This window comes from Camelus ferus, chromosome 1 (genome assembly GCF_009834535.1).
Source record: "Camelus ferus isolate YT-003-E chromosome 1, BCGSAC_Cfer_1.0, whole genome shotgun sequence".
Lineage (NCBI taxonomy): Eukaryota > Metazoa > Chordata > Mammalia > Artiodactyla > Camelidae > Camelus > Camelus ferus.
This window is the reverse complement of record NC_045696.1, coordinates 90683426-90700376: the sequence shown is the minus strand read 5'-3', so window position 1 is coordinate 90700376 and position 16951 is coordinate 90683426. Positions and strand designations below refer to the sequence as shown.

The 16951-nt window shown below is 33.4% G+C and overlaps 1 protein-coding gene across 4 annotated transcripts in view; it reads left to right on the top strand.

The window, feature by feature from the left end:
- Nucleotides 1-16951, top strand: part of RSRC1 (arginine and serine rich coiled-coil 1) — a 349746-nt gene that overhangs the window by 151567 nt on the left and 181228 nt on the right. For all 4 annotated transcript variants that reach the window (XM_032485537.1, XM_032485545.1, XM_032485521.1 and 1 more), the window contains one exon: nt 9361-9397. In XM_032485537.1, coding sequence (XP_032341428.1) covers nt 9361-9397 — 37 coding nt within the window. The remainder of the gene's footprint in view (nt 1-9360; nt 9398-16951) is intronic.

Below are 16951 nucleotides of genomic sequence, written 5' to 3'. Positions count from 1 at the left end.
CATACTAGAAAAAGACGTCCCCTCTTCCTGTGGATGCAGTACCACACCAGGATACACTGCGTGGCTATGGCATGTAACTTTTATCTTCTACTGACCCATTAGTTTTTTCTTTCTTTTTTCTCCCACATAATGAACAACATGCACAGTTGTACATGACAGCCCAGAAAACTTACATAATAAAAATTATTTAAAATAATTTAAAAGAAATGTGACCTTCTAATGCATTTACTCTGGGCAGGCTACTTTCCTTACTGACCTCTAGCAGGTCATGTGGGACCTTTGAGCTTGCTCTTCCTGCCTCTTCTTTTTCGCTTACCCACTCTGCTCAGATGCAATCAATCCTTCAGGATCCAGCTAAAATTACCCCTCCTCTTTGAAATATTTCCCAACCACTCTAACACATATGGCAGTTTCTCCTTTTCCTGAACTTCTCTTGAACTAGGTCAAGAATATGGATTAAAGGGGGTGGTGGCGAATGAGTTGCATCTCACCTGCTAACTCTACATGACTGGCAATGGCTCCTTAGAGCACAGTATTGAGAAAGATTCTTGAGCTGCATTTGGCCTCACTGGGAAAAAGGATTGTCATTGATTATGAAACTTAGTCCTACATGTGGGAAATAGCAGATAACTAGCATGTTCATGTGCATTTTCCCAGCCTGGCTTGGACATTAACTATTTCATGTATTTGTCCTGGTTTGACAATACAGTTTAAACATCGAAGGCATAGATACCATATCTTAGTACTTGTACTTTTTGTTGATGATACTTGTTTATGTTTTTGTTATTGTTTTTATTATCCATTCTGGATTTATCATGGAGCCTAGGTATGAGGGTGCTCAATAAATATATTTCTGTTGCTTTTCCTTCATTCTTGATGTTCCAAGTCTGGTATAATTTCCCATAGTCTGAATCACTTCCTTTAGCAGTTCTCTTAGATAACATCTACTGGTGATGAAGTCTCCATTTTTCTTCATCTGAGACTGTTATCTAATAGAGCATAACTTGAAAATACTGAAATCCCTTTTCTTTCCCTTGTGGACCTTTTCTGTGAACTTCAGAACCTGTTTACCTACATGACTGTAAATAACTTAACTGATACATACCAACTTTAGTGTTCAGCTCCCTACTAGAATAAGCTCAAATTGTATCATATGTCCTCAGCTGTTTAGTGTGTTTAATTTAAACTTGTCCTTATGTAATGGATGCTCACTAATATTTGTAAAACTAATTAAAGAGTCTTAAAAAGAGAATAGTACACATGAAATTCATTAACCATAGTATATTTGCCTTTGCAAATAATTTATAAGTTCTAGAGCAGAATTTATTGTAGATAATAATCAGTCAGATCAATAGCTACTTGTAAAATACGAACATTTGAAAACTACTATTCTGAACTGTGGTAACCTAAAAATATATACTTAGAGCCACTAATCTGCAGGATATTTTCCAATCAGAAGAATGCTGAGAATTCTAACCAGACCTGTTAAGTTGAAACTGAGAATTCTAAGGAAGACCTTTTTGGAACTTAGTGGTGATATTCTGTATTTTTGTTATTGGGGTTTAAATGTTAAAGAAAAAATTAGGTGACTGAGAAATTATTTTTGCTCACTTTTTTCGAAAAACTTTTTAATTTAAAAAAATTTTTTAAGTGTTAGGTTTCTTTATTATCACAACATAAATGTAACTATAACAACTATGCAGATTGAGAAATAGATTATCACCACATCTGGAAAAATTCCTTATGCAAAGTCTCAATTCTTATCCCTCTCTTCCCTCGTAGTTAATAATTATCCCAGCTTCTAACACCCTGGATTCTTTTTGCCTACTTGCTCACACAGTCCATGTGTGCCTTTGGAACATTGCTTTTTTCACTCAGCATCTCATTTGTTCAACACACTTTTTAATTTTATCTCCTTTCAACGAGATCAGGATAGAAGAATATGCTTATGTTAGGATATACATGGTATTTTTATTGGTTGCTAGAAATTGGGCCAAGCTCTTAGTATGTCTGTTAGTTGAAAAGTAGACTGATGTTTGTTTATAGGTATTAACAGTTGAAACAGATTTTAATGTAGTTTAAAAAGCTAACATCTATAAAGATATTTCTTGATTTTGAAAGTGAAATACAGTCAGTTGGTCCATTATTTAGTCTGTCAGATTGAGCCAGTATTTATTAAGTGACTTCTGCAGGTATGCTGTTTATCTTGATTTGAATTTTAAAATGGCAAATTAGAGAAGATACATAACCTGACAAAGTTATTTAGTCAAGTAGTAGCTTTGGAATTTGAACCCAAGTTTTTCTTAGATTTATATATTACCAGATTTTTCATTAATAATATTTGGTACATACCAAGGTCTTGTATGTGTAAAAATTTGTCAGCTATTATTTGAGATAAGAGATATTTTAGGTATTTTTGTAACTTAGAACTCTTTTAAAAATTCTGCCATTATAAAAAAGCCCCAGCTCATATAGATTTTTGCTGTATGAAAGAAAGTACAAAATTAACTATGATCTTATAGCTCTTATAGCTGTAGAAAACTGCAGCATAGTAATCTTTTAAAAGTGAATAACATGCTTAGTTCATGACAAAAAGAAACCTGTAAAATTTTTCTTTAAGAGTTACTCTGTTTTTCATGATTACTGTATGTGTGCACATTTTATATGGGCTAATACATACACATTACTGATTATAAATATATTTAATCTTTTATTTCATGGTCAGTGAAATCAGATTTTAATGCTACTTCATATAGTTACATGCATTATGGCTTCTATTCTGTAACTAAACACTCAGTGGATTTTTGGCTTGCTTTATGAAATGGTTTTGGTTTATATTCATTTTGTTACTTTTCTGCTCCCCACCCAAAAAGTCACTTTTCTTTTGGATGTCTTTTGTTTATAATTTGTTATAAAATATTACTTTTGTAAGTAAATCCATAATAGATTTTAGATTGATTTAATAAAATGTGATGGGAAAAATTTGCTTTTACTAGGAGAGGAAAGTAATTACAAATTTTTTTCTAAGCTAATAGTTTGACAGTTTTGATACATAATATTGAGAGTAAAGGGGAATGCCATCATCAGAAGGAAAGCTGTTTTGTCAAAATAAATATCATTATTAATTGTGGCTCTTTGACCTGATTCCCTTAGACCGTTATAAAACCTGAATGATTACTTTGGTGTAATTTGTTCTCATGTTTAAAAAAAAGAAAGTTGATCCCTTCGTAGTAAGACCAGATCTAAAAAAATCTTAGTCTATTTGTTTAGAAATTTCTTCAGAGGAAATAAGCTTTATAGTAGCAACAGCTTCTGGATTTAGAGCCTGCTTCCTTTGGCAAAATAATATCTGTTTGCCACAAAGGTAAATCGGTATCTTTATATTAATTTTTTTTCCTTGCCTGACATAATATGATTGATTCCTGGCATCTTCCTGCTGGAAGGAGACCTCACATTGACACTGACAGGTGCCACTAGGTTTATTTAGGACAGTCTCAGCCATTTCCCAGTTAGTTTCAAATTGTCTACCTCATACATGTTGAGCCACTGCATTTCCTGCTTCAGAGCCTTGTGTTATGCCAACATTACTATCTGTGCTGCCTCAACTACAAATTGGATGAACAGCCCGTGACACTTTTTCAATATTATTACATTAAACCAAGTGGATTTTGATTGATAACCTAATATTCAACTAATGCAAAACATCAATCATGGCAAGTATATTAATTATTTAATATTGCAGTCTAATTCAGAAATCGATGTGCTGCATGAGGGAAAGGGAAACTCATGGTTCCCAGAAGATTTAAGACAGGGAATGATTAAAAAAAGACCTGCTGTACTCTTGTGTGTTAGTTCGATACAAATCTTTATTCATTTGCCAATAATCTCTTCCCATTTTCCACTTCAGGACCATTTTATCAGTTTTGAGACCTATAATTGAATTAAGTCTGCTTTCAGCACAGGGCAAAAGGAGTTGCACAAATATTGATGAAGTCATGACAGGGACAACCCAAGAGACACCACTAAAGAGGACAGGCTTTATACCATTTGTTGCAAGATCCTTCTGTCGATGCCTTGAATTTTGCCTCTATTTTAAAAAAACTCATTAAGACTTCTGGAACCACTTTTAAGACTTTTGTATTTAAGTATCCACCATAATAACAGATTTCTATAGCACATTACAATTTAGAGTGTACTTTCATATACATTATCATGCTTATTTTTACACAGCAACCTTATGTGCTAGGTAAAGCAAGTATTACAAAATCTTCTTCACATCATAGGTGAATGATCTGAGCTTCAGAGAAGTTGGATTATTACCCAAGCTCATTCAACTATTTTGTACTCGAGCTTAAATTTGAGATGAGCTGTTTTGCTTCTAGAACCAGGACTATACGTCATGCTGTCCCATGTAGTATTTATGTACTCATGATGCTTTATCTGTGTTGTTTTGAGATGGCCCCCTTCCTTGTCTTTCTACCCAAAGTAAGACTAAAGAAAACTGTTTTTCATGAAACCTTGAAACTTTGATGTCCCCAATTTATGATACATATTAAGCTTTACAAATTTGCAAACCTTCTAGATACAAATGAAAATTTCTTGACCTGTTATCTTTTACTACAATAGAATGGCTTTCCTTCATGTTTATATACATAAAAATATATACCTATCAAAATATGTATATATATCTTGGAGGGACAGTGGCTTAAATATATTTTGTCATTAAAGTCACCACCTCAGCTTTATTTTGGTTCATGTTTGCCTGGCTTTATCTTTTACTATCTCTTTTTTGAAAACCTTTCTGAATCCTTTTGTTTTATGAGTCTCTTGTGAATCACACATTGCTGGATTTGTTTGTTACCCAAACTAAGAATCTTCACTGGCAGTTTAATTCTGGATTGTTATGAGTGACCTTTCTTTAGTTTTCTTTTAAGTCATTGATTACTTAGACTACAATAATTACTATGTTCTATGCCAGCCTTTACTTGCTTTATGTTGTTGCTTCTTCCTGGATTTATTTCTCTTCTTACTGCATTACATTCCTCAGAACTTGTTTCAAATAATGTCTTTGTATGGTGAATATCCTGAGACCTTGTAGTTTAAAATTTTCTTTATTTTTCCTTTAAATACTAGTTTATTTGCTGTATATAAATTCTAGGGTCACAGTCTTTTTTCTTAAAAACACTTTCTCTTGGAAGTTAATACTCCATTGTTTAGCATAGTGTCGCAAAGTCTGGTGTCAGTGTTATTCTTCCTTTATGGAGGATTGTGCTTTTTCTTTCTAGAAACTTTGCCTTTTCTCTTGATCTGTAATAGTCTTAATGACCTTTATATTATGCTTTGCTGTGGATTTTCCTTTAACTATACAGTTCAGTGCTCTATGTACCCTTGCAATCTAAGATGTGAGTATTTCTATATCTAGGAAATTTTGGCCATTATTTATTCAAATATTTCTTCTTTTATTTTGTCTTTGCTTTCCTTCTATGATTCCTATTATATAGGTGTTTACAATTCTACTCCTGTTCTTAATTTTATCTCTTGTTTATTCTGTCTTTTCATCCCTTTCCTGTGCCTTCTGGGAGAGTTGTTCTACCCAGTGTTCCAGCTTACTAATTCATTCTCGGTCTGTAGCTGTTGTGCTTTCAATTCATGCTCTGAATTCTTTACTTCAAACTATTGTATTTCTAATACTCATGATCATATTGATTCTTTTTCATAACTTTTTTCATATTTAATATCTAAAAATCTTCCCTTATCTTTGAATATGTTATTATACTTACATTATATTCTTGTTCAATCTATTCTGTTTTCTCTGGATGAGATTGCTTTCTTTGTTGTTTTTCTGTTCTTGTGCCTGCACACCTCAGAGGTCTTAATACTTTCCTCATGTGTCTCTTTTATTTCTTTGCAACATTCAGCTGCCTTGGCTAGTAATTTTAATCTAAGAAGAGGGGTGAAAATCTAAGCTCTGGCTTGTGCTTCTCGAGGTTAATTGTTCTACTCTGGACACAGTCAACCACTTTTTCCATTGTGTTATCCTACAATTCCAAAAACAACACAAACCAAAACAAAGCAAAGCAACCATCTACCACACACATGCACCCAACTCCCAGTACTGTTCTTCCAAATCGCTACTCACTTTTGTAGTTGCCTTGATTCTTTGAGTGGTATTGGGCTGGGTAGGACCACTCAGAAACCTGAGATGGTTGCTACTGACTCTCCATCCAGGCTTGTCTTGGTGATGGTTACATGTTAGACTCTTATTAGTTGAATACATACTCTGATTCAGACACCGTATTGGATGCTGGGGTATAAAAATTAGAAAGATGCAGTCCATGTCCATGTTCTCAAGGAGTTTTCATTTTAGTGGTTGTCAATGGGAAAGTAAATAGGTATTTATAATAAAGTGTGGGAACTTTGTGATGTGAACACATGGGAAAGAGTTCATTACTTCATTTGTGAGGAAGAGTTTTCCTCAGTGAAAGTATAGTTTAGGTTGACTCCTGAAGAATGTTTTCGTTCTTTAGAGAGATGAGGAGAGTTGGAGGAGGTTCGGAGAAAAGCAACATCTCAGGGAGAGAGAGTGAGTGGCTCAGTGATGATTGAAGCAAGGTTGTTACGTAGTTTTTTTTATGGCTGTGCTGTCACTTTCCATGTGATATAACTTTGGCAAGATAACGGGGAATTAGTAAATTGGAGTGTAGCGGGATATCATGGATTTTAAGAAGGGAATTGACATGATCAAGCTTACATTTTAGAAAGATCTTGATGTATTATGGAGATGAATTGACATGGGGCAAGGCAGGGGTCATTGGGACCCATTGAGAAGCTTTGCAGAAATCAGGGAGAGAATGGATAATGGCCTAAAATAATGATACAGCTGTGAAGATAGAAAGAAGTTGTTAAATCTAAATGATAATAAAGGATGTTGCATAGCCAAAACCCTGTGGTTGGTTACATTTGTTTATATTTGGTAGTGAAGGAAAGGGCATGTGTCAAGGATTATGTCTGGTTTTCTTTCAGGCATTACATTCAAAATGCAAGTTTCCTAAAATCACTTTATTTAAAGAATCACTTGGAAGTATAGCCAAACCAACCTTTTCTTTCTTTCTTTTTTTTTCTTTAAATAATAGTTTCTTATCTCTGATTCCAAAATGCAAATAGCTCAGAAAATTGGGAGGTTTTCCCTAAGTTTGTGGCAAAGTCAGTTAATAGCAAAACCTATCCTGAAATGAGTCTATTTATAGTCTTTGTTTATCCCACTTTAGGTGGACATTCATGTTTCTTTCTGAATTATTAATATGTATGATGATGAGATGCTTCTTCAAGCCTTGCTATCAGTGTTTTATGACATACATTATATGTACCTTACTACCTTTCTTAAAATCCAGAATATTCTGATGAAGCATGTCTAGCCTCAGTGGTTTCAGATAATAAATTATGGACTTGTGTATTTTGAGTCTTAGCATTTTTGTTCTTTTATATTGCAACATTATTTTCTATTAAGAACCATTACATGACAATGTAGCCATGGGGGAGAAATGAAATAGATGTGTATTATATGGTATAAACTCCAAGGTAGATTGCCAAGTGAAGGTAGAAAACAGTGTGTGTAGTATGCTTCTGTCTGGGTTAAAAAAAACAACAACAACAGAAGAAGAGACACACACAGATACACACACAAGCATACACACAGAGCATAGACTATTTTAGAAGAACAAACACATAGCTAATATCAGTGATTGAGACCTGGGAGTCAGTGATGGGAGGACGATTTAATTTTATTGCAATGTGTATACACACACGTATACATATCTTACACTGTCAGATATATTATTCTTTTTATTTAAATTTTAAATTGCACAAATGGCTGTATGAGCATGACCTTGTGAAAACGTTAAAGATTCATTTTACTTCCAGCTCCAATACATGCATTAATTGTATAATAATACAGTTTAAATAATTATCTATGTAGCTATTGGCCTTCTCTGACACCTTGTTGCAATTTATTTCTATCATTTGTCATTTAGGACTGCATCCAGAGAATGAGTTTCAGAAATCCTTAAAATTTTAAACGTTGAATATATAGTATTACTAAGATTGCCAGAAGTAGAAAGCAGAGGAGAATGGCTAAAGATGAGTGCTAATCAGTAGACACTGGAATTTATTCCCAAGATACCAGACTGGGCAGTTGGGAGCAAAGGTTGGAAACCATGAGAATAGTTTTCAAGCAGTAGATCCAAAGGGAAAAGATAGGGAAATTTGAAAAGATTGTATAGCAAGACAAATGAAACAGCAGTAAGTAGATTTTTGCCCCCCCCCAAAAAAGAATTGGAGACAAAATAAAGAGAAAAGGAATAAAATTGAGGCCCCTTCAGAGAAAGAAAGGTGTGGGGAAAAGATTAAACATAATGAATGCAAAAATACTGCTGTTGGATGTTTTATAATTATTTCCTGCAGAGTGGTAGAAGTATAATTTTATGTTAAAACAAATAAGGCATGGCATTTATGATGGAATTAAAATACTACTTGGTCAGAGTGAGAAAAATCAAAGTCCATTTGTCTCTAATTTTCATTGACTGAAATCAGCAAAAATACCGAAGTATTTGCCATATTTTGCCAAATGTGTATTTAAGTTATCTTTGCTACGTGTACAGTTACTTGTATTTTTAGTTTTATCAGCAGTCTTTTTTAAAGTGAAAAACAAGAAATTAAATACTTAATGTATATCATGATATTTTATGTTTGTGTTTCCATTGGTGATATTCTGGTTTTTAATATTACAGAAGTCTTAGTTCCTGATTTGTAGTGGGCACTAAGTTAATAAATTAATGGCAGGAAAAAATTTAAGATTTAGTTATTTAGCCATTGTGCTCACAAACATTCTTTTTGTGCATAATCTTTATATAAAAATGTAACCATGAATGGATGGATATTTGATAAAGCAAATATACTAAAATGGCAATTGTAGATTCTACATGGTGGATACAATCTGTATGTTTGAACATTTTCATAATAAATGTTGATAAAACATAAAATCTAATGAAAAAACTAATGTAAAATGAAGACAGTATGCAAGTAATAAGATAATAATATACTTGATTTCTTTCCACTGACTGAAAAATCTGAAACATTCTTTCTGTTAATGGAATATCAATTTTAGTGGTAGTACTATTATTAGGTGTAAATAAATTATCTGTTCCCTAAGGAAATTGTTTTGTCCTTAAAAACAGTGTTACTATGAATATCAAGAAAGATATATGAAAAAATTACGAGTTTATAAAATATTTTTGAGGTAAACATAAGTTGCAGCAGACAAGGGCTTAACAACTATTTAGAACTTTTATTCTTCTATTTTAGGGAATCTGGAAACATCAAAGCTGGATTAGAACATCTGGTAAGTTCTAATTTTCTCTTGAACATTTGCATCATCTTTGATATCTGCATTCTAAATGAACACTTTTGAATGAGCTTTGAATACCTTGTATTGAGAAAGTCAACCATTTCCCAAAGGGTCAGCTTACCGTTATTATGTGAAGGCACTTACATTTTCATTTATCTTATCATTTCAAGGGAATTAAATTTTTTTTAAATTACTTTTTTTTTTTTTTGATGTAGAGATGAAATAAAATGGATGACAATCCTTGGATTGATGATTGCTTTAATTATAAACAAAAATGTTTGGTGTAGAATTTTTGGCATATCTTGATCTGACAAAAACAAGCTTGTGTTTTAAGAAAAACACAATCAAATATTGCATGCATAAATATGGTATGTTTTAGCAATTTAACGGCTTTGAAAGAAGGCACAGCTTTGTTTTTCCTGATGTCTTTGCTTTATGAATAATGCATTGGTTTGGTTAAAATACATTCAGTTTTAGAATATAAAATAATTGAGATGCAAAATTTTTGGTTTAAGTAAACATTTTTAAAGCACAACATTAAAATCTGTCCACTGATCAAAAAATTGGAAAAGCTGTTATATTATACCTGGTCCAAAATTCCTTGAGTTCACCACACTGAGTGTTTGTTATAACATTAAGTAGTTCATTTAAACAGAGCATTATAAAGTCATGCTCTGGTTTCTGGTCAAATCCAAATGTTGAATAATTAATGATAGAGATTCTTTTGTAAATACAATCTAAGTACTTTTTTAATGCGAGACTCCATTCGTATATCATATTGTAGCTTTGTTAACTATTAATGTGCTTTTGTTCTGCTCCCACATAGCAAACAGTGGTAATGGACAGCTTCATTTTTATTAATAGTAGTTTTTGGTTTGGAAAGGATTTTTGGTTTTCCTGTCAATGGCTAAAGGAAACTGAGGAAATCTAGACTTTTGAAAAATGATCAAATGACCGTAAAAATTACAGACTAATTATTAAAAAACAGAATATAAGAACCTAGTTAGAAAAATTCAGCTACATGTATTTGTCCAGGTCAGATGTAAGTAAATAACATTGTTATTTTCATTATTAAAAATTATTTCTCAAATTTCTGTTTATCACTTCATAGTGGCTCATTTATTTAGGACATACATATGGGCATCAGAATAAAAAGATTAATGTAGCAAGTCTAATACCAGAATCATTTGGGGCCTTATAACAAGGAAGGACAGGTTACATAGTGCCAAAATGAGCTGTCTTTTATACTTGTTTTGTAAACTATTATTTAGTAAAAAGACTTTATATTTATTTGGTTTATTTTCATCAGTAAATGAGTTAGATCTTTTTTAGTTTAAATTTCATATTTTTTACACTTACTAGTGTGAACTTATTTTCAGTGACTATTTCATGCATTTATACTCTACTTGTGATCTTATGCAGCAGTGGTTTTTCTAACTGCCTTGGGCTGCCAGGAAGACTCCACAAAGCAGGTGGCACTCAGACTTCCATGGCCCACTTAAACCAGAATAGTTAGACTTTTAGTCATTTTATGTACTTTCAATTTTAAAATAAGATTTCATCTGAAGAAAGAATTCTTCAACTAAAAATATTTAAAACCCTTTGATGAAGTATAACCACTTGTATTGCAGTTAGGAGTAATTGTTCGCTAATTATTCTTTTCTATTCTTGACTCTAAGTTATATTTCAATTTTAATCTGGGTAATATACCTCAAATATATTTTAAAGATACACATTTTAGGGATGAGAAAGCCAAGACTTGTATAACAGGTAGTGGAAGTAGATGATTTTAATGCATTTTATCTAAGTTATTCAAAAGACACTATAACTTGACGTTGTAAAATTGACCCACTGACTGAACTATTAACAATAATGTGAATGCATCAATACATAATATCAAATATATATACATATATATTGTGTTGTACACTAATAATATTCAGTATAAATTTAAGTCAGTTAAGGAAAATGACATAAGCATTATGTTATACTTGCCACAAAGACACAGACACAGTTGCACTGTCTTTATACTGTTTATGGGCTCTTCTTGGTATTCAGTTATCTGTAACCCGAGTAAAGATAGGTGGACTCCCTGGAACCTTGTCAAAGGCTGATTTCATTTATTTGTCACAATCTTTGTCCCATCATTCGTTTCCTTCTATGTTACCAGCTCTTCCTGGGAACTGTGCAGCATGCCATTCTTAGTTTAAATTTCTTATAATATTCTCCCCAAGACATTTTATTTTTCTTCTCACAAACTTGTCTACTATCCATAAAGCCTATGTCTGTTTAAAATTCTAGACAGAACATTTGAAGGTTGGCGCCCATCATCCATTGATGATTCTTTTCTCCATATACCCACACCTGCTTTCTCCTGTCTCGAGTTACCCTTCCTGTGCTTTTTGTAAAATTAAGAATATATGTGTATATATATATAGGTACATGCATATGTGTATGTAGTCCTATTTCCACTTTCTTATAAAAGCATACTGTATATACTTTTTTGTATTGCTCACTTAGCAGTATGTCCTGGAAATCACTCCATAGTTACTGTATGTATCATTATATTTACTGTGTTTCTTTCTCTGTTTAGCTGTGTTTTCTTTATTAAGGGTCTGAGATTTTAGCCCCAGTTGCATGCCTGCCAGCCTTTCACAGATGCTGGCAGAAGACACAAGATTGCCTGGGTCAGAGAGAAAGCATTTTCTTACTAACAGCACAAAAAGTAGCATATACTTCATGGTTGTATAGGTTCCCCTTGATCCTCAAGTCCCATAGGGTGATGCTGCATACCCAGGGGTTTTGTGTCATAGCTGAGGGGCTCCAGATTTAAGAGTTCTTTAAGGAGCTGTTAGAAAATCTGCCCAAACTTGCCCAAGAGGAAAACATTATTTTTATTATCCTAGTTAGGTAACAAAACTGCCTTCTGACCTAGGGGAAGATTCTGTCTCTCTTCCAAGACTGCTATACAAAACATCTTTGAAAAGATAGTTCTGCCCAAAGGCTGATGGCTGTTGAAAGATGTGCAGAACATTATAGAGAATTGTCTCTGAAGAGCTATTATAATTATGAGGATTGAAACTTAGGAAGGTTTGTGCTTTTGTTCTAGTGGTTACCTTTGTATTTATACCCTTTACAATGCTTTTAATCCCCCTTAATCCTATTTAACCTTTTAAATGGCATCCTTTGACTCCCACCTATTACCTTCATTATAGAAGTTGCTCCTGTTATTCTTTCCCTTTCTTCCTTTTTCCTCCTGTTTAATCTTGCTGTGTTCTTGCTTCTTGTTAGAATGTGAAATGTATGCATACTGTTCTTCCGTCCATGCTGTTACCTCCTTTTAGAATCAATTCTCAAATTAAATATAGTAAATATTTGTCATCAGTTTGTTTGCTCTTATTTCCCCACTTACCTCCTGTTTGTATAAAACTTACCCACTAGTATATTACTCAGGAAAGGCTCCTGTGTGCAGTAATCCCTAGGATCTTGCACATTCCAAGCTGTTTTCTGGAGTCTTGCCACTTGAATGGCAGCTTGACTGGACATAAAATCTTTGGCTTTTTTTCCTTGGCATTCTTTAAATATTATTCTGCTCTTGATATCTCTGGTACCACCCTTATTTTTTTACCCTTACAGATAATTAGGGTTTTTTTCCTTGAGGCATTGCCATTTTTTTCATCGGCCTTGTTTTGCTAGAATAATTCACAAAGTTGATTGTTTCTGGCTAATTTTTCTGGGGATGAATTGCTTTCTATTTTAGTGTTGTACTTTGTTTTTCTGGGGATGATTTTTGTTTGTACGTCAATTATGTATTCAATTTACAACTACTGTTAGGAGTGTGGAGCGGTCTATGGAAATTTTTACCTCAAAAGAGAAATTCATAATAGAAAATGGTGGAAATCAATGTTGAGTAGACCTTGAATCCTAAGGAGTCTTCCTGTGGGAATCCTGCTGAATAGTCAGCTGAATTGAATACAGAACATCTCCAGAGTTCAGTGTCCATATCCATTTAAAGACTTAGAGAAAATGAGTGAAAACATTGCTTATAATGTTGTGCTTAGATTTCATAATGACCTTAAGGAAATAATACTTTTTGTTTGATGAAGAATTACATACAAATTAAAGACCTTCCAGTGTGACCCCAGTGTATGTCTGTTAACGCAATAGGGTTAAAGGGGTAGAGGTGGGTGGTTATTAGGTGGTGATGTTACTTCTAACTTTTTTTTATTAACAGTGTCCTAAGGTGTGGAAAAGTGACTCTAAGTTGTCTGTAACATCAAAGGTAGCTGACTCCATATTTTTCTCCCATCTTATGTTTAAAAATTCTGGATAATATAGTGAGTAGTAGCCCTTATTGAACTACTGAATGGGAATCAAAATGTTTACTTTTTAGAGTGTTTTTAATACAGTCAGGTAGGTGATATTAACATGCATTTTTATTTTTACATTATGAAAATGTACAAGAGATAGAACCTTGCCATTTGATTACAATACAGCTATTACTGTTTTATTAGTAAACTAAAAATAATGCTACCCTTTCCTCTTGGGAGAAGAATTGAGATCTGAATATATTAGGTTGGGCTATATGAAAAATTGTCACCTTTTTTAGGTCAAAATAGTTTCGTGGCTTGTTTCTGGCTTGAAAGAAGGACTGCTGTGCCATGCCCCCTTTGGCAGGGAATGTAGTGAATTATCCTGATCAGTATGTATTTCTAAAACTTCCCTTGTTCTCTTTTCTGAAAAGTCAGATAACTGGGGGTGGGTTGGGGTGGGGAGACATGATCTAGGTCAGTGCTTCACCATCTTTAATGTGCATATGAATCTCCTGGGGATGTTGTTTAAACTCTGGATCTGGGGTGGGATGAGTTTCTGCATTTAGCAAGCTCCCAAGTGAGGCTGATGCTGCTGGTCCAGCGACCACCAGAAAAAGAAGTCCATTGAAAGACATTGACTTGAAAGACATGTGTCCAATGAATTAAGCCCTCTGCATCTGATGAAAAATCTAGATGTTTCCTCCATATACTCATTGAGTCTGATTCTACAACCTATGAATGATTGGTTGGGCATTCATAAATCCAGAGAGACAGACACTCCACAGGTTACTACAGAGCCAAAAAAATTCATCATCTTACTCTGCAAGAGAAACAGAGGGCTAATTTTTTTTCCCCTTATTTTGGTTCTGAATATTAAGTTGTATATTTCAGAGCTGGATCTGGACACTAGGACTAATAATACTTTGTTCAGCATAAGGTGGGAAGTTAAATAAGTGATGATAAATCTTTTAGTAAAAAGAGTAACAAGTATTTACAACTTTAAGTGGGATTTGCTTTCTATTAATAGTTGAATAGCAAAAGAACTCTGGAGCCATACCTGTGGGTTTTTTCTCCCCACAGAGGTCTCATTTATGTTTCTTATATTGTATAACATTTGAGAGTGATGACCTACTTGTCCTTGTGGTCAGGCAACACAGTCTGACCGTTTTTAGTATTGAAAAGCAACTGTCATTAATAGCTTGTTTAGCCCATCAGTGGTTTGTAGAATGTAGTCGCTGCTTGCCAGAAATGTAGGCTGACCCATTGCTATTACGTACTCATCAATAATAATACGACATTATAATAAAAGCCCTTTCCTCTCTGCTTTAGGCTATTTTACGTAGAACTTGCAAGTAAAACCTCTGTATTTCAGTTCACAGACTAATAATTTTATATAACACAAGCATAGACACAATTAATGTATTATTGTCATACTTTTGAGGATTCAAGCAGAGGTTATGAACCCTATTCTAAAGTCATTAGTCTTTTGTTTGTTGCATTTTAAAATATCTGTCTTATTTTAATATTTCCCCACTGTGTTCTGAAAAAATGTGTGTTTTTTAAATAGACTTTATTCTTTTAGAGCAGTTTCAGGTTCACAACAGAATTGAGCAGCAGATACACATAGCCCTCCCCACACTGGCAAAAAATGTTTTTGACATTTGTCTAAATGAGTTTGAGAACATAGTTATCTCAAAATGCACTGCTGGTACTCGTATATTGTATATATTTATTAAACACTGATGAAAAATATTTATTACTTCATATACTATTTAATGACTTCACTGTAATAGATCCCTCTCCTCCCCGCATTTTGATTTTTTTTCACTTAAGCCAATATATATTTGAGGTTTAGGGTAAATGTGCATATTAAAATAGACACTTCTGCAATCGTGAGTTAAAATAGCATGAATTTTTTCTTCCTTCTAGAAGATCAATTCCATACTTTTTTTCTCTTTCCTTTTAACAAACAAGTGTGTCCTGTGTAATGTGTGCAAATTAAAATACATTTAATGTGGATTAAATGTTAATGTCATATTACTGCCATGATTTCTTAGGCAGTTTAACAGGTCTTAAATCTGGGGACCGGCTCACATTTCAGACAGAAACAGTAGCTTGTCAGTGATCCAATTTTCTGACACATTTTGATCAGTTAAAAGTTTATTAAAAATTGCTTCTGCAGTAAATGATTAATAAATATTACGTCATCATCCAAACAGCATAAACTTGGGTCCTTTTTCTACCCTTTCTCCATCCCCTCTCTTCCAAAGAGTGATCTGTCTGTTGCATTTTTAAGAAACAGTGTTCTTAGTAGAAAATGGTGGCCAGTTAGCTTTAAAAAATGACTATATCATGATATTACTAATAGTCTCAGATTTATGCTTAATCTAGATAAAATTTATTTTTTGACTTTTGTGCACATGTGCTTATTAAAGCTTTACAAAGTAAAACTAAATATTCTAAGTGTATTAAATAACTTCCCCTTCCCATTATTCAAGAGTCTGAAAGTCAGGCCTTCTCGAAACCACCAGAGTAACTTAATATTGTATTCCAATTTTTTTCTCATATTCTAGTTCAGGACACCATAGGTTCTGCTTTGTTGCAGAGAACCCCACAAGGTACCTGGTAATTATTTCATGCTTTTCTCAGGATTTAAGGTCTATAACTGCATAGAGAGAGCTAGTAGCAAAGGTAAAAAGTTTGTTTTTTATTTTTCCAATCAATGCATTAGGAGTTAAGATGGAGAATGCCTTTGCCACAGTGGTATCTTTGGTCACAGTCATTACCATTTGTCACAGATCCACAGCATCTGTATTTAACTTAACATACCCAGCCTGTTTATTTTTATAAGAGCATAGCAGGAGGAGTCAGGATTTTACTGTGTGAGCTCCAGCAATGCACACAGCCTCTCTGTTTCACTTCTTTCATTTTCTCCCTATTTATAGGGTGTTGAAATAGTGTGTGAAAATTTGTATAAGCATGAGACTTTCTACAGGTATATCATTTATATAATAGAGAAAGAAAAATATCTTAACTGTTTCAGTTATGTAAGTAACTTCAGATTGCTAAAAACAGTATTTCAGTTCTAATATACTCACAGTGAGCTGTGAGAAAAATTTGTCCTTTATTTGCTCACATCCTCTCCCTTTAAAAAATTTATTATATACTTTTAAAAGGTATAAAGTATTACATGTTTATTGTAATGGGTCAAAACTGATAGTTATATAAAGGAAAA